The 19,352-nt window shown below is 39.7% G+C and overlaps 1 protein-coding gene across 1 annotated transcript in view; it reads left to right on the plus strand.

The window, feature by feature from the left end:
• The window catches only part of slc24a3 (solute carrier family 24 member 3), a 148,248-nt gene extending 135,106 nt beyond the window's left edge, over nt 1-13,142 (plus strand). The window contains exons 6-17 of the mRNA XM_085368948.1: nt 434-537; nt 922-996; nt 1,182-1,207; nt 1,299-1,352; nt 2,076-2,203; nt 2,355-2,515; nt 5,327-5,567; nt 6,586-6,752; nt 8,888-9,002; nt 9,554-9,666; nt 12,844-12,909; nt 12,993-13,142. Coding sequence (XP_085225074.1) covers nt 434-537; nt 922-996; nt 1,182-1,207; nt 1,299-1,352; nt 2,076-2,203; nt 2,355-2,515; nt 5,327-5,567; nt 6,586-6,752; nt 8,888-9,002; nt 9,554-9,666; nt 12,844-12,909; nt 12,993-13,142 — 1,400 coding nt within the window. The remainder of the gene's footprint in view (nt 1-433; nt 538-921; nt 997-1,181; nt 1,208-1,298; nt 1,353-2,075; nt 2,204-2,354; nt 2,516-5,326; nt 5,568-6,585; nt 6,753-8,887; nt 9,003-9,553; nt 9,667-12,843; nt 12,910-12,992) is intronic.
• Nucleotides 13,143-19,352: the final 6,210 nt, after the last annotated feature.

Here is a 19,352-nt window from a genome sequence, read left to right on the forward strand (position 1 = left end):
CCACAATAGTGACCTGGCCAGTGAGCAAGCCAGTAGAAAATACTCGAGAAAGATAGGCCTGGTCAGCAGGTTACCAGCACCCAAACTTTCAAAATAAAAGCCAGCAGTCTGCCTGAGAGTAAATCAATTCAAAACATTAATAGAAAATGTTAAAGTAAGCTGCCAAATATGCTTTTGTGCTTGGCAGTACACCTGGGCAGCCCTCACTAATAAAGTCTATGGGAGAGAAATCCTTCTATAACTCAACAACACATGCAAACAGAGGAACTTATTATGTAAATGCCATCAGTAGTTACCAGCTAGACAAAGGGTCGTGGATCAGTGAAGTACGTCAAGATTACCAAAGAATTGCACCAAGCAGGATGTCTCTGTAACCTGTGGACAGATGACTTGCCATGTGTGGTAATCAGTGATTTCCTTTCCTTCTGCACAGGAGTTTTCATCACTAAAGGTGACGTCGGGGTCGGCACCATTGTGGGATCTGCCGTCTTCAACATCCTCTGCATCATCGGAGTGTGCGGGATATTCGCTGTGCAGGTACAGAATTAACCGCTGATTTTTAGCCGGTGCAGTACACACACTCTGTGACTTGTTTGTTTAGGCCACAGTTTAGATTAAAAACCATGGATGGAAACCTTTTCTGCCTGAATCAGAAAAGGATACGTGTCCTGTTCACTGCTGTAATCCCACTAGGAAAAGAGAAACATACTTGAAAGATTTTTTTTCTTATTTAGATTACATGTTACGTAAAATGCCAAACAGATGCACACACACACACAAAGAGCTTGGCTTATGTTATTAGTGCATGGCAGTGAGAACCTTGTGGGATGTGTTACCCAGTAGAACAAAAGAAGGTGTAGCTGAGCTCCTGTAAGTTGTAGAATTGTCTCAGTCCTCTTGTCTCTCTGTCTTTTCTTCCAGACGATCCGTCTCTCCCGCTGGCCTCTGCTCAGAGACTCAGTCTACTACACCTTATCGATCTCTGCTCTTATAGTGGTAAGAAGCACCTTAAGGTTAACATAGTAACACATCAGATACTTTAAAAGCTCCATACTGGATTTCCTCTATGGAGAAATATTCTAGTTACTCTGATTGTTTCTTTTTTTTTCTTTCCATCTGAAATTATGCCTTCATGTCTTAGATATACTGGTTCTCAGATTTTCACCTCTCTCTTATTACAGTTCATATATGATGAAAAGGTAGTTTGGTAAGTTACACGTTGATTAACTTTGCACACACCTGGCACTTACACTGTACAGTGACACACATGATGAATGCATCCGAACTGTCTTTTCCAGGTGGGAAGCTCTCACGCTGATCCTGATGTATTTTGTCTACATTTTGATCATGAAGTAAGTTCAGTTCATCCACTTTGAGGCTTAAAAATGAACAATGAACTTTTGCTCTGTGCCGGAGTGTAATGTACCCCAACAGTAACAGTTACTAAAATAAGTATTGATACATGTAAGATATCCCTGGGATTAAAATGTCTATTTAAACAGATGAATAACAAACAAATAATAATAATAATAATAATAATAATAATAATAATAATAATAATAATAATAATAATAATAATAATAAATATCTTTTCTTTTGGCAAATTTAGCAGATATATGGATAAATATTAAGTAACACAACAACAATGTGGATATTATCTAGAAAAGAACGTCATGCTCTGTTTCAAATGGATTGTAGTATTTCATTGAAAACAGTGGAAGTTTACTGAATATCAATATTACAAGCAAAAAATACAAAATGTTTTAAATTCTTGCATATTAATGAGTTTAATATAAGACCCGTGATCGGTGTCATTTATTACGCTGCGATATGCAAACTCATCCCATGTGTAACATAATTTATCCTTATGTCTGCAGCAGTATTATATGAATGGGATATATAGAAATGATACATTTCTTTATGTGGGCTGTGCCACACAGCAGCTTATAGAACTTGACAGATCATTTTTGAATATGATCAACCTATCTCTATTGGGAGGCTATCTGCCGTAAAGAGCAATGACTTGACCCAGCTGTACCAAGCAAAGTGTGGTTTTAACCCGACTTCTGTTCCAGACTGAATTCCTACATTGTCCGTTTCCTGGGGAGGAGGAAGAAGAACTCGACCACTTTGAGAAACGGTGCAGCAAATAACACAGAACTGGACGATGGCTGTGATGCTACTGCTGTTCTTTTAAAGAAAGGTACATTTTTATTGAGACTTTGTACGTGTAATGTGGAACTTCTGATCGAGCTAATGTCTCTGCTTCCTGCTCTTTGCAGTCGTAATGCTAAGGAAAATCTTACTGGTTTATTTCAATAGTATAGCTCGTATTCCATGTATGTGCCCCACAGCAAACCACCACAGGAAGACATCTGTGTTAATGGTAGACGAGCTGCTGTCAGCGTACCCCCACCAGTTGTCCTTCTCCGAGGCCGGCATGAGGATCATGATCACCAGCCACTTCTCCCCCAGAACTCGTCTCACCATGGCCTCACGAATGCTCATCACTGAGGTAACGGCACACGCAGGTGCACCTCAGCCACACTTTTGATTGAAAAAAAGAGGGGAAAAAAGAGATTGCTGACATTTCCAATTTGAAGCAGACTGCGTTGTGTTTTTCTCCAAGGGGAAAGCGTTTCAGACAGCCTCTTTAGCAAAGTAATCTGGAGCTGTACACAGTCCCTGGCCTACAAATCAGCTCCACCATTGAGGATTCTAGGCATGGCCTGCTATGCTACATTTACAAAGGGCTGTTCAGGACGTGATGGGCAAGCTTGGAACAGAAAGAATCACATGGCATCTTATTTGCCATAGTAGTTGAAGAGTTTGTATTGTCTGTGATTTGGTTTTCATTGCAGCTCTCCGTGTGCGCATTAATCAGTCAGAATGTTTTTCTCTGTCTGCACAGAGAGTTTCATTGCCTGTCAAGCTGTTGCATTGTGAACATATTTGCATAAGGTTGTCTGGTTGTCTGTGATAATGACAGACAGACAACCATGGGGGGGTACCAGTGAGATAATTACAAAAAGACAGCTTGATTTGCAGTTGTTTTGTGTCACTTTCAGTCTGTGATATAGACTGTACATAAAAAGATGGATGCAGCTTCTAGGTCTGAAAAGTCAAGCCAGTGCAGACGTGCTGTAAACCTGCATTCTTTCAAATGGCCAACAGAGGGCAGCTCTTCGGATTGCTAAATTAGCTGTACTGTATTATGTTGAAAACAGCCATCAGCTCCTTTGCATCTATGATCTTTATAATTCAATAAACAGTTCCCTCATGACTTTAAGATCAAAGTTTTGAGACAAATTCAGTTGTTTTGTTTTCTGTTTCTTTTAAATTAAGTTCTTTTAATAGAGTCAGAAATTATGATAAAACAGGCAGTGGTTTAGAGCAGGCCTACCTCATGTTATGTCCAGTCTCACCACACAAAGATTGGGGCACAAATTGCTCCGCTTGGGCCTTCACAAGACCTCTTTAACAAAGGCATCCATCAGTATATACACTCTATGACCCGAGATGCTTAAGTGTGTGGGCCTTCTTATCATCTGTGTCCAGGGTCCCCTTCTCTTATAAGCCGCTTTGAATATCAGTCTCTGTTTTTAAAACAGCCTTGTCTCTTCAGTCAAATATTTTGAATTATACGCAGTTTTTTCCACGAAATTATCAGTAGGTGTAGGTGCTGGTGAATTTATCAAATGACATGTTTGACAGTCAATACTTACCACACTGAGGATCTGTGCAAATCCTGCCTCGCATCAGACCGCTGTGACACCTGACGGCCCCCACTGTGGTGCCCCTACATCTGTTGCTTTAAGAAAAAGTAGAACCATAGCTTATAGACTGGGGTATAAACACGCAATATATGTTGTGTATTAAACTGAAAAGAGTAATGGATAGAATTAAACAATATCACCCAAAGATAGTCTTTATTCAAGAAACACACTTACTCGCGAGTGAAATTGCCCAGATAAGGAGGAGATGGTCAGGTCAGGCTTTCTTTAGCCACTTCTCAACACATGCTAGAGGAGTGGCAACACTCATTCATAAATCAGTGCCCATGTGTATTAAAAAAACCCATCTTGGACCCTGCAGGGTGATTCATTATCCTACAATGCTGAACCAAGACTTAATATTAGTTAATTTATATGGCCCCAATATCGACGACTCCAGCTTTTATAACAATCTATTCCTCTCTATTGCAGCCCTCCACGGTGAGATAATTGTTGGGGGGACTTTAATTGTACCCTAGAGCCTAAGCTTGATAGATCATCAGGTTTAGACTCTTCCCATCCAAAATCTAGACAAGCCATACAACACTTTATGTCTGAATTGAATCTTAAAGATATATGGAGATTAAAAAATCCAACAGGGAGAGAATACTCTTGCTATTCAGCCAGTCATAATAGTCGCAGTCGCATAGATTATTTTCTTATTTCAAACTCTCTTATCTCCAGGATTAACAGCTTTTCATATAAAAGTGTGCTTATATCTGATCACTCATTAACCACGCTTAACTTCTCAGGTACAACAGCTTTTAAACGTAATCCTATTTGGCGTTTAAAACCACACTGGCTGCACAATCAAAAATTCTTGGAATACGTAGGCAAAAATATTGATGACTATTTTTACTTTAATAAATCCGAAACTACAGCCTCAGTAAGATGGGAAGCCTTTAAGGTTTTTATTCGTGGGCAGATGATAAGCTACACTAAAAACAAAGCAGATAATAATTATTCTGAGATGTTGGACCTTGAAGGTCAAATAAAAGAAGTGGAACTTGAGATAAACCTAAATGACTCTAAAGAAAAACAACGAATATAATATTTTCTGTGGAATCTTAAAGTAGGTGAATGTTAACAACTACAGTACAGTCTTAAGCTCTCTAGTAGAGGAGTCTGGCCCTCACAATATTATACTGCTGCAGGAAAGACTGAGATTTGTTTTGTGCAAATGCACAGGAGCTCATGTTCACTCACAATGTGATTATCTTCTCAGGGCTGCAGTTTATATAACAAATTATTGTTTTACTTTTACTTTTGTCAGCAAAAGAACAAAACAGGCCCAGAGAGGCTGCAAGCAAGAAAGTCAGAGACAGAGCAGGAGAACCGTGAACATCAGCTTAACCTCCCCGCTGTCAAGTGTCAACACCACTTAGACATCCACTGTTGTTTTCACATTCATTCTGATACGAGTTAAAATAAAGTACATTTATATAGGATGAGTTCACAACAGTCATTTAACCTTGCATCAGATCTGACCAGTCTCCCTTCTGTGTTTGTGTGTTTGTGAATGTGCTTCTTGTGTTTGCGGCGGCGACGTATAGAGGCAGCGTCTAATCAACACGCGGACTTTGACTAACGGTGACTCTGAGGTTCCCGTGAAGGGAGGGAGCAGGTGGGGCATAGAAAATGGGCTGTCTGGAGCCGAAAGGGGCGTCGGCGTTCGGCGCGATGACAGAGAGGCCGGCAATGAGACGGATAACGAGGACAACGAGAACAATGAGAATGATGAAGAGGAAGAAGAGGAGGAAGGAGAGGGACCTTACGTACCATTCCAATGCCCAGGTAAACCTTTAGATGACTCTTGTTTTTAAGAGTGATGTGTTTTTCAATCAAATCACAGCGAGCGGTCGCAGACTTGGTCCCCATCTTTGAAGAAACCATTTCAAACTCAACAAGGATGCAACTTTATTGCACCCAGTTTCAATCATTTTGGTCGTCCCGCGGTCCCTAACCACTGTTTTCTCTAACACAACTAGAAGCATGGATCAGCAGACCTCTTTGCAAATGTTTAGTTTTATTTCTTGAGAATTGTTAATTACTTTCAGAGAAAACAGGTTTTGGTGCAGGGACAATTGAAAGAAACCTGCTATAATATTTATGCTAAGCTAGGCTAAGTTTCATACTTTCATACTAAAACACTTTTTCTCATAATCTGTTTACTTGTTGTTAAAATAAAAAGTCATGCAAAAAGTTGTATCCCAGTTAACTTCTAATTTTATTTAAGTTGACTTAAGTTTCCACCTCCAGGCTTGATTTATTTAAAACGATGAACAAAAAGAGTGAAGCACAAAAGCGTAATCATGAAAAGTAGACCAACGTAAGAAGTGACGGGATAATTTTACTGACAAACTCAATCATGTTCAGAGAGGGATGCGATTCATTTGATTAAAATAACGTTATCCCATTTAAACAAAAGAGGAGAACAGAAAAAACATCACTCTGCTTGTTAATTATCGTTCAGCGTCCTTCCTCTGTAAGAATCTGTTGTTAATCAGGTGCCAACGAGTAGTCTAAATCAAGTTTAAATTTATGAATTCATTCTGATTTTAAATTTCACACACAGGTGAACTTATGCCTTCATTCTTGTGTGCTTTCATATTGGACTATAATCAGATCTTTAGCCAGTGATAGATCGGAGTTTAAAAACATGCGTTCGTTGGACAGTAAATTATTCCTCCTGCTAGAAAGCAATGTCGGTTTTAAACACTTGTCTTTTCTGTCTTTTCTATCATTCTTCTCTCTGCTCGTGTGTCAGTCTCGACCCAGTCTAAATGCTGTATCTCGCTCTGTGTGTCTGCAGCGGGTGGGTTTAATAAACTGAAGTGGCTGCTGGCTTGGCCTCTGGCCCTGCTGCTATTCTTCACCATCCCCAACTCCTCCACACCTCGCTGGGAGAACTGGTTCATGCTGTCTTTTGTTGCCTCCACACTTTGGATCGCCAGCTTCTCCTACATCATGGTCTGGATGGTAAGTGACGATGGGGGAAAAGCAGACTTGTACTGAAAAGCAACATGAAGCTGAAAACAAAAATGCAATGCAATTAATAATGGTTCAGTGGCATATAATAACGATAATGTATACTTCATTGATCCCCGTGGGGAAATCCCTCTCTCCATTTAACCCATTCACTCAGTGAAGCAGTGGGCAGCCATTGGGCACCTGGGGAGCAGTGTGTAGGGACAGTACCTTGCTCAGGGGTACCTCAGGGTAGCTGTTCAGTGGATTCGAACCCCCAATCTTCTGATCATGGGGCCACCACTCTACCTACGGAGCTGTCCATGATGCTGTTCTTTGTGAGGCATTTGTTGCTTCTGTATATGAAGCTCCTGCTACAGTATAAAAATCAACCAAGCAGATTGGTTGTTGAAGCATTTCAGCTTAAGCATAGAAAAAGGCGCTTGTATACAACATGTGCTATATGAGAACCAATCCATTTACCTTGGCCTACAGCAACACTGTGACGAATTTTGGAGTGATTTTTGACCAGAATTATTAAACAAATATGATTAAACCAATATGTAGGACTGCTTTGCATTTGGGTAATATCTCTACAATTAGAGACATTCTGTCTCCGAGTAATGCTAAAAACCAGTTGCATGAATTTATTACTTCTACGCTGGACTATTGTAATTCATTGATGATCCAGAAGGTTCACCTACAAAGTCTTTAATGATCAGACCCAGTATACCGTTGGGTCTTAGACTGGAGGCTTACTGCCCTTTTTCTGTGGAACCATCTCCCAGTTTGTATTTTGGCCACAGACACTCACTCTGTACTGATTCAGTTGAGTTAAATTTATTTTTTATGGAACCAAATCACAACAGCAGTCACCCCAAGGTGCTTTATATTCTGAGGTAAAGGGCCCACAATAATCCAGAAAAAACACCCAAAAACCAGAAGTCTTTGTGAATGTGCTAAAAATAGCAGACTATGAAAAGCCATGGCAGCGAATAAGCTAAAGTGAATATCCATTCATCCGCAGGACTTAAAGTAAAGATAAATTACGTTTTCTATCAAATGTATAAGGACTTATAATTCCAAGAAGCAGAATAAATACGTTTTAATCTTTAGGCAGTTTATGAATTGTGTTTTTTTAATCAGTGGAAGGTGACATGACTGGAGTATATGCATGTAATGTGAAACTGTGCCCTTTTAAAACATGTTGGCTCATTATGCTGCTGACAGCTATTGTTGTAAATAGATACTTTATAATTGTATAAATAAAAATGAAAGGTGGTCAGAAACATGAAAATCAAATATATAAATAAATGAATGGATGAATAATTCCCTGTGAATCCACTGAATAGTACAGAGAATAATTTAACACTATAGTGAATCGAACATGTTCCCTATTTTGACCTAACTACTAACTGCAAGAATGCATTTAGCAGAACATTAGCTTGAAATCTTTTAGCTTTACAGTTGTTTTGGGGGTTTTCGAGCTATGCGAAATATTGATATGCTAAACATGATTCAGCAATTTTAGTCTGACATTCAACTTAAAAAAGCTGTTATTAGATTAACCAACTGTGGTAAAGTATTGAATTCGTTAGCAGCTAGTTAGCTCGTTGTTTTGTTTTTGTTAGGTTTTTATTCTGTCTAGATGCTAGGACGCTCCGTTTACACAGGATTTATTTGTTTTGGGGAAGTGAGGTGATTTCAATATGATCCACTCCCAGTTTAACTGAGTTAAGAGTGTAAAAGTCATTTTCTGTGCAGAGCTACGCCAATCGAGCTCATTAATGTGCTCAGTTGTCAGCCACAGGTAGTTATTGCAGTCTACTTTCCAAGTTTAAAAAGTCTGTCTGGAACAATTAGATAAATTCTGGAAACACGGGGTTAATCTAATCCTAATGGGGTTTGAAAAGCTCTTTAGAGCTACAGAATCACGTAATAAGTGTGAGAGCTCTTCAAAAAATTCTTCATTATTCATGTAAGAAAATTGGTAAGTGCATGTGTCATTCCTGGTTTATCTTTAAGTTAAAAAAGAACATTTTAACATTTTGGTTTTGGGTTCTAGTCTTTCTTTCCATTTTTCTGTCAGCACTCTTGATTGTTAAAAATACAACCAGTGATAGTGTGTCTTTGTCTTTGTGTGTCAGGTAACAGTGATAGGCTTCACACTCGGTATTCCAGACGTCATCATGGGTATCACATTCTTGGCAGCTGGCACCAGCGTCCCCGACTGCATGGCCAGTCTTATAGTGGCACGACAAGGTAATCAAACACAAACACGCAAAATGACAGGTTACCAAGCTGTCATTTAAAATGCACACACAGAGCAAACAGCAGAATCAAAGTGAAGCCGCTATCAAAGAGCTGGAGAGGGGACTAGATGACAGAGATGGAGAGGGGAGGTAAAGATCCTGGCCTGTCATCTTTTTCCCTGTGATGACAAGAGAGCGGGAAGACAGGCCGCCAGATCCTTTCCTCTGTCCTTTCATCTGTGTTTATTCTTGCTCCTGTCATCAAATATTTAAACAGCTCTGTCTGTGTGTATGTAGGGGGCTCACCAGGAGAGACACTCGCCACCGTTTAGTCGTCCATCCTCCACTGTGTAGCTGCTGTCGCCTTCATCGCTTTGACATTTTTTTGGAAAGTCATTTGGACAGATAGCTGTACTGAATGCCGCCCGTGTCCACCTACGTCAGACCAACCTGCTTCCTGTCTGCTCTTTTCCCACTCTCTTTACCTTTCACGCTGTCTGCCTGATCTCTTTGATTTCTGTTTTTGCTGATTCACAACTCCGTCTACGTCTGTGTGTTCAGGAATGGGTGACATGGCGGTGTCCAACTCCATTGGCAGTAACGTGTTCGACATCCTGGTAGGGCTCGGTCTTCCCTGGGCTCTAAAGACCTTGGCTATCAACTATGGCTCTGATGTAAGTAGCACAAAGCTCATCGACCCTTTAATTATGGTCGTGCACAGAGCTTTGCAGACTTTCATCAGAAAGTTGTTTTTTTACTTTCAACTGAGCATTTCATCAACAATATGTGGAACAAACAGCCTGTGTGCTGCTCATTTTGTACTGTTGTTGGTCCTTGAGAGAGTCAAAATGAATCTTTATAATGAAGTGAATTTGTCTCTCCTTCTCGTGCTGCTTATTTGATCTTTTGGGGAGTTTGCATGTTTCTCCTCAATGCTGTAAACTTTGTTGTTTTGGACCAATCAGAATACTACCTGTGCATGGTAGTGGCGTTTAATGTAATGTACTGGCATAATGAGTGAAAAAAGGGAAGTGGAACATAACTGATGTTTCTGATTCAGCCCTAAGTATAAACTTTATCCAAAAGGAAAGTTGAAGCCTAGTTTCAAAAGTAGAGTGTCTTTCTCTAATCCAAAATGGATGATAGGTCTGGGTGAATGCATCTGAAATTGAAACCTTCATGCAGGATTTCAAGTCACTGAAGAGAGCGTCAACATGAACCAGTAGCAGCACCTCTCTCTCAGAGACAAGGATAGATGCCGCAGAAGAAGACAGCTGTAATATGACAAAAGGTTTTCTGTTATGGTGGACTCCCACATAATGAGTGGCATTTTTCCAACAAGTTTATTGCTACTGCTAACATCTCTGCTACATTCCCAGTAGTGCAGTGGAGGGAAATTATGTTTCAGTAGGATTCAAAACTGAAACTGAAAATCTTACCTATTTGCTGCAAAGGAAGATATGCCGTGCAGTAGCTTGTGTCCATCAGATAGTAAAACTCAGCTGATGTATAAATATCAGCTAAGACATGATAGAACAACACATGCAAACATGATCTACAACAATTTGAAAGACAGCATATGCAATAGCTTGGAAAAATCATTTATAAAGCACATTTACAGGTATTGATGGTCTTTAAGTGATGACCTGATGTTTCATCACTGCTTCCGGGTCGAAACTAGTCTGTGTTTATTAAGCCTGTTGTGTTTTTGACATGCTTTGTATCTTGTTCTATTTAATCTGAACAAGCCTCTAAAAAAGTCAGTGATCACTGTCGACCTCTCTCTGTTTGTGTTACCACTGTTCATTATATAGCTCAGTTTTTAAAACCTTATGATGTAACTACAGCCCAAGCAGCAGTATATTAATGACTAACCAAAAACAGAATTATAGGTCTGTGTACAAATTTGATATGAGGTGAGCAAGTACATTGTAGTTGTCTTATGTATTATTACTGCTTATTTTATTAATGATGCCAAAAAACAAACCTGGGATTAATAAAGTGAATCAAATGATAAAGCTACTTCTAAGAACCTATGTTTATCACTGCTGCTGGAAATCAGAGACATTAAACATTGCTTAAAATCTTTCGACCCTCCTGATCCCCATGCAGAGGTCTACAGAGTAGAGAAAACCTGGGGTTAACCCTGAAGTGACTTGGATAAGTCCTTCTTAGTACAGGCAACCAGTTCATGGTACACGGCTAAAACAGACTCTGGCTCAGACTGATGGATCTATGGTAAATGTTAAGTAGATCTGCTCTAACTGAGCAGTCGGAGTGCTTTGTACTACAAGCCTCATTCACCCGATTACACACACGTTCAAACAAAGCACTTTTTTTCATGCCTAAATGCTTCTGATCAGTAGATGAGGTTCTACCCCCTGAGCCACCTCACAGTCAGAGAGAGAGCTTTATCGTTTTGTGTTATTGTATCGAGTTCGTTCCTGAGATTTTTGTGGAAGACAAAACTGTGTGAACGGGTGGATGACTGGATGTGTAAAGCGCTAAACAAATACAGGCCATTTACCATTTACCATTACAACCTTAAATAGAAAGTTAATGCTGTAAACTAGCATCTTATTAACCTGCACTACTGTTACTGTTACACATAAGAGCTGATACAGACTACAGGAAAATGTAAATCCTTAAAGCACATTTTCTTATTTATCTCATATCTGCGTCCATATGTCTGCTACTTAATCACAACAGGCTTCAGTAATTAAGTGCAGCGTAGAACCCAACAGTGAGGCTATTTAAATAAAAAGCCCATTTAGATTCTGATTATAATTTTGATTATGAGCCATAATGTTTACCAGACTCATTATAAGCTATGGCACTGTGAGACCAGGTCACACTGATATCAGCCTTGTTTCAACAGAAACATATTTTATTCACAGTGTTGCAGAGAAATACTACTTTACCCACAATCCTAAACTGAAACAGCAACATCACTGATTGGTGGAGGCTGGAACAAAGCCCTGTACGATTGTGATAATTAGACTAAACTTTAATACAGATCCATAACGCAAACTACTACAATGGTGCCTTTTTGTTTTCCTTCATTTTTTGAACCAGAACAAATCTTGTCATGGTCTTGATTCAGCTCATAGCTACGTGACTTATTTGAATCCTTAAAATGCTTTCTATAGGACATTCACTTCTAGAACTGTAGCCCTTAGGTTTTAGGATCTGTTGCTAAAGTCTAGAGTCCAAGTCCCCTCATAGTGACCAACAATGTGTTTAAGGATCTCCACACAGGAGGGGACTAGCAGTGACGTGCAGAGATCACAGAAAGTCAGGGAGAAGGTTCCAACTTGAACTTTACTTTTAAGGACATGCTGTATTTGCTGGACACACTTTATATGGACAAAGCTGCACCTAATCTTTAATAGCCTGTGGTCTACAAAAGTGATATAACCATGCAGTCTGCCTTTCCAAACATTTGTGAAACAATGTCTCTAAAGAGTTCACTGAATATGATTTGAATCAGTTTGTAAAATTATTCAATGTGGGAGACCAGGTAACTTCACAGATACATAGTGTGCAAAAGTCAGTGCTCTGTTGTCTTAATAATTCCAGAAATCTCCTCTGGCATCAACATCACATAAAACCTGTGCACCAGGAGCTTCATGCCTGAGCAGGTCCTGTAGGTGTGATGTGTAGGTAGTCCAGTACATGATGGTTGACAGGATTATCAACACATTAAAGGGTCCCTGGGCATCCAGGACCTGGAATGGCTGCTATTAACCAGCCTTTAGCTACAAAACTGTGATTACCAAACTGCTTCCTGTGTGGACTCCCTTTAGGTTGATGATCGTTGCATTAATAATGTCTCACCTGTTCTCTTGCAGATCAAATTAAACAGCAAAGGACTCATCTTCTCTGTGGGGCTCCTGCTGGCATCTGTGTTTATGACAGTGAGTTTTTGAATGGACAGTTTCTGTTTCTTTCTTTCTCATAGCACAGTTTTCATGAGCTTTCCTCCTCTCCTCTGCTGTAGGTCCTGGGAGTTCACCTAAACAACTGGACGCTGAACAAACGTCTGGGTTTCATGTGTCTCATCCTCTACTCCATCTTCGTGTGTTTCTCCTGCCTCATCGAGTACAACATCTTCACCTTTGTCAACCTGCCGACCTGCCGGGATGACTGAGACACGCACGCATACACAACACACTCACTGTGCACACACTTACACAAACAAGTGGTGTTTGCAAGGAATTCAAAAAGAAATATTAAATAGATAGCTGGTGGCAACAAGTGGAAGATCTTATTGGAGACCAAAGAATTAATTGCAAATACTATTTGGCACAGGTCTGACTCACACTGATTTTTCTGTGGCTTGTTTTTTTTTGCCATATGGAGCTGCTCTGGTGTTTAGCCCACACCAGACCAGAGAGTGGGACTGATTCCAGGAGTAGAGATGGAAGCAACCAACGGACAGCACAGAGGATGATAACCTCGCACGCACACACACACACACACACACACACACACACACACACACACACACACACACACACACAGAAATTATTCTACTACTGCTCACTCCTGACATGAGGACCTTTTATTTTGAAACTCCCTGTGTTAGGTGTGATGTTTCCTAGCTGCTAACCTTTCCTGAGAGGAAAGGCGGGTCTTTTAGATCTACTAGTTGAAAGTAATAAGTAATAAAAAAAAAAGCAATGATGTAAAGCGATGGGAAGTTTAGACAGAGTTAGGGCCACGAGTCTTCATTATTCGTTACAGTGTTTACTTGGGACTTTTTGTTATTTCCATCTTACGCTCGCATTTACAGTTTTTCTTTTAAGACATGCACCTACAAGTCTCCACTTCAGCAGGAACAGGGCATTATCCCGTCACCTTTTTATAAATTAACTCACAGCCGTAGCTGTCACGTTTCATATTGATTTCCTTTCTATAAATAGCTCACCTCTGTAAATAACCCCCAGATGTCCTATTTATTATTTATTCCTGTCATACGCACAGTTCTTCTCTGGAGGTCACAAGAGCACCTGGGCAGGTTTTTGTTTGTGCAGCCGGGGATCCAGGTCGATGATCACAATCACAAGCACAATTTTTGTGAGGGCATTTTGCAAAATTCCGTTTGATCTGGATGAGTAGTTCTACGTGTGGACGGGACATGCGGAGCTCAAACTTGCACTGAAGAGCGGGAGAGCAAGGTGTTTACCCGCTGAAGCACGCTGATTATGAGGAGAGGATCCTTGTAAAATGAAGCAGGTTTGTGTGGAGTGGGTTCGAGAAGCAGATGTATTTATGTCTTTCGTGAGTGGGGAGCTGCTGCTTGTTCTCCTCTCAGAGACACTGACCAAATAGACTCAAAACAGTGGTGGCATTATTCAAAACCACACCTGGACCAGGTGTTTGCTCTGTGCTGGAAGGATGGATGGATGTCCTGCTTTACTTCTCTGAGGGTGAGCAATGTAACTGGTAGTAAAGTAGGACTTTTTACCCCAACTCTTTAAGGTTGGGAGGAGTTTCCACTATATTTTTCTCCAGGAGTTCTTTGTATTTTGTAATGCCTAATGTCTAGATTTGTCCAGATTTGGTAGGTTTGTGGCACATAAATATTCCTACTAGTTTTTAGAGCATGTACAGTGTGGTTTGTGAAACCCTCCGGGGAATTTTTTATTCCACTAAGGGGCCAGTAAAGTTTAATTATTCTTGAAAGACTTCCACCAACACTGAAGTGAACGCTTGTCAGTCAGGGTTGATTCTTCTCACACAGTTTTCATCAAAATGTCAGCTTTTCCTCAGACAGGTGCATTTCAAATGTCAAGTGCTCCATGCTCTTTTTTTCTCACTGAGGGAAGAGTATTGCTAAAAGAAAAAGATCTATTGTTTCAGGTACTTTGTTAATTTATTGATCAGAAATATCAAATATCTAAAATAGGAAATGCTGTCTTTCGAATGTATAAATATTTCATATATCACAGATATTTATTTATGTCATAGAAACAGACAGTACAGCGCAACCATAACCGGAAAACAGGGTCTAAATCTTATGTAATGCAATAACTTTGAGATTACCGATATGTAAATATGGCGCTTTGCTGATAAAACATGACTTTATAGTTGAGTTTAAAAAGGCGCATTCAAATCATAAATGTCTGTTAATATTGTTGTTAGACTGCTCAAACTATCCAAACACAACACAAGTTCAAATCATGAAGAGGAACTGTGAGAATGTCTGCCTGACGGGAGACCTAAACACAGTCTGAGGTGATCATTATTATACATATATCAGGGTATAACTGTTAATCCACCTCAAACTTTTCCTCCAGAGTTTCCCTGAAAGAGCTCAATGAGGTGCTAATTACAAACCAAATAACTGGATGACTTTTGTTGTGTCAATAACAGCTCCTGAGGAATGTCTACAAAGCCCACTTCTTCCCGAAAAAAAGCTAAACGTTTAAATTTTATTTGTCACGTGCACAGAAATGCTTGTGTCCAAGCTGCAGACTGGCTGCACTATTCCTGGGCTTGGTTTTAGCATCGTGGGGGTCTAGGCAGGACCCTTAACTGGATATTGAGTGGGAATCAAACTTGTGACTCCTGCACCAAAGGTGTGTAGCTTTACCACTACACTATCCAGCTGCTGGGATGAACAAATAGACAAATTATCTAGGCGTAAAAAATGAGAAAGAAAAATTAGTTGTTTTTTTTTAAAATATCCAAATCTCAAGCGTCTGATTACTGTGGAGGTTAAACACATCAGTATGAGCTAAATCAAGAAATGGATCGAAATGTCTCGTAGCATTCCCCTCGCTGAGGTACACGTGGTTTTCCTCTGTGTCATCCTGTCCGTTACCAACACCTTTCTAATCCAAGGCATCAGTTTTGGCCATCTTATTTATTTCAAAATATATTGTGCACTTTACTATCAAACAATTTATGCTACAGATTATTTGGTTCAAACGTCATGTGCTGCTATTAACTGCATGTACCTACAGTGTAAAACATGAGGTACTTTGAAACTAACCAAAACGCGCTCTCATTATAAAACGACACATCTTGTAGAGGAGATTTCTAAATAATTTGTGATATTCACATGAGTGATATATTGCTGATGTACATATGTATATAAATAGGTGTAAATGTATTTATATATTTTTTGTCTCAATCTGTATATCTGTTGAATATATTTTCATAGTTCCTAGGTCTCCTCTGTAATCCCCTTTGTTTTGACGTGTTTCTTGTCCTTTGTTTACTCGCATGGAGATACTTCGATATAATAAATTATTTATGGTAAATCTTAATGTACTTTGGGATCAGAGTCTAAAGCATTTTTAGATGGCACTGGAGTTAGTTTGTACTGGAAATCCTAGATGACTGCATGCTGTGGCTAGCACAGGATGTAAGAGATAGTGAGTGAGAGTGTATGCAGATGATATCTTTCTGTGCATATCTAAGCTTTACCTCTTCCTACGCAGAAACTTTTCAAAAGAAATTGTTTACTTTGTGTTTAGATGTCTCAAATGTAATTTTAGAGATCATTTTGCTACCTGAGCATTAATAAAGTTGTCATTGCTTAAGGTGACACGATCGCTTGTGCTCTACTTTTGACTGGTCTGCAGTATTATTCTATAGAAAATCTATACATTCAAACAAGTTATTTCTGATAATTCTGTATGTTGTATGCATTTACCGCATTGAATATAGGTGCACAGTCAGTGTGGTTTTTCACTTGAAGCTGAAAAAGAAATAATGCAACTAGAAACATAAACCAGCCTTTTAGCAACAACCAACCAATCCAGTGACATCACCTTCTGTTTCGGCACAAGATGGCAGAACTTTAACACTCTCTAATGCTAAATGTAGGAAATAAGTATTTAAATTGTGTCTTTATTACTGTGCTCACAGAAAAGGAGTCGCAGAGTGCTTTATAGAAGTCTGAAGCCTAGGTCACCCATGGAACGCTATCTGGGTCTGGTTCTATACAGACTCAGACCTACTGTTAGATTTTGACAGACAGTTATTTTATTTACACCGTGACCTCTGACACAAAGGCCATTTTTCTTTCATATTTACGGTGGTCCCTATGTGCACACTGGAAACACAGACCAGTCACATGCATCATAACCCCTCCCAATGATGCTAGCCAGCCAATCAAGTCATTACTTCAGAATGATGTTGAAAATGTGTATGTGTGCCAAGTCTGCCAGAAGAAACATGATCATCCTTCACCTTGAAGCGCCTTCAGGGGTCTTGTAGAAAAGGCTGGCAGTGATGATCATCTATATGAAGGTGGGTTATTTTGAGCCTTTTAACTGGGATCCTCAGAGGCTTGGATAGCTGCTCCTGTGGCTCTATGATGCAAGTTGAAGAGAGAGAGAAGTTTTTGAGTGTACCTCATGGTGTCACATCCATACCATCTAAGGAGGTGGGGGCTGTGTAGGAGGACTCAGCATTTTTTAAATGCTTCTGCTGAACTGGCAGATAGCTGTCAGGATGAAGAATGCCATTTAAAGTTCAGCCTCCAGCTACTGAATGGTGCATGATAGACCTCAACAGATCAAGAGTTGGAAATCTGATGTCTGAAAATTGAGTTTCTGTAAATTAAAAAAGAGTCAAACAGGACTTTGCACTGAGCTGTGTGGGGGGGAGGCTGGTCGTAACCTTTAGAATCTTTAAAAGTATTTTATTTAATTTTGAAAACATTTACCACCAGAGGGCGTGTTTTCACATGTGTGCTGCTGTGCGTTTTAATTCTTCTTTACCCTGACCCCATTTCCCAAAGCGTTTTCCCATCAGCCGTTGTGCGTTGCCTGGTTAAGTAAAGGTTTCATAGACTTATTGCATCATCTTGTGGTACAAATGTTTTACATTAAAATATAGCCCAGTTCTAGTTTGGTTCAGCTGATGACATTTATCCGTAACCCTGAATTGAATAATTGGAAGAGAATGGATGGCTCATAAACACAATAACAGTTAGAAGATGAAGTAGAGGGACTAGAAAGAGAGAGCAGATTCCTCCTATACTGGCTTCTCTTCATTGGTTCCTGTTAAATCCAAAATTAAACTGAAAATCCTGCTCCTCACATGCAAGTTCTTGAATATTCAGGACCCATCTTATCTTAATGACCTTATAGTATATCACCAAATTAAAGTGCTTCACTCTCACACTACAGGCTGACTTGTGGTTCCCAGAGTATTTAAAAGTGGAATGGGAGGCAGAGCCTTCAGCTTTCTTTGGAACCAGCATCCAGTTTGGGTTCAGGAGACAGACACATCTCTACTGTTAAGATTAGGCCTAAAACTTTCCTTTTTGCGTATAATTAAGGCTGGATGAGTGGACCTGGAATTCTCCCCATAGTTACAGTGCAATAGGTGTAGTCACCATTCCAAGGCAGTAACATAGTAAAAAAAAATTAAACGGTCAAATAGTCCAGGATTTTATCATTTCATCTGAAGGAGGGCTTGTTAAACTATTAGAAAAATGTATTGGTCAAACACAGGATATTATTCTATAACAATTTAGTCTAAATTCTACAAACATGATAGGTGCCACATGTTCTGCCTGTTACGTGTATTTTCTGTGGTTATACATCCTGTTTGTGTGAGGTCATTTTCATCTTCAAGTCTTCATGCAGCATCAATGAGGCACAAGCCCCCTCTGGCGGCAGGAAACTGGTATGACGGGACTCAACAGCAGAGCATTGATCAAACAAATGCACAGACAGTATTTCCATTTCCACCATTTATTGAGTGCAAAAAGAATATTTCTGACATGGATGATAAGCAGGATGTCTCCTGGATACTAAAGATATTTTGACACCATGAAGAACATTTTTAACATTGAAAAGCCATCTGTGAAAAATTCCCGCACAGAGACATATAAATACTCAAAGAATGTTAGAGGAACATGGCAGTAGGTATAAATTCAGACGCTGAAGACTTGGCCCACAGAGGTCTGCACGACAGGCTCTGTACAAGATTAATGCTACTCAGCAACACTTTCACTTCCCTGTTTCAGCTGTTACACTTCATCCTGCGTAAAACAGGACTGAACAGAGCACTGCACTTCAGTTCATTCACTGCATGAGCATCTTTTTCAGCTTTTCCAATTGTTCAAACTCAAGATGTGCTGATTGTGAAATTTTGGGCTGACGCTGATGTTTATAATTATTTGGCCTATAGCTGATTTCATATTTTCATTCCTTCATTCATTTTATTTTTACTGCTCTTTTTCTATTTTGTGCCAAGGGAAACAATAAAATCTGGAATTTAAAATGACTGTTTCAGAGTCTTTCAGCACTTCAGGCAGATAAACAATGGACACTGACACTGGTAAATGTGTATATATTTATATGCTGATTACCTGAAACCTTATAATTTAAGC

Source organism: Diplotaxodon limnothrissa, linkage group LG13, assembly GCF_057381915.1.
Source record: "Diplotaxodon limnothrissa isolate DT_005_m linkage group LG13, D_limnothrissa_male_GT1.1, whole genome shotgun sequence".
NCBI lineage: Eukaryota > Metazoa > Chordata > Actinopteri > Cichliformes > Cichlidae > Diplotaxodon > Diplotaxodon limnothrissa.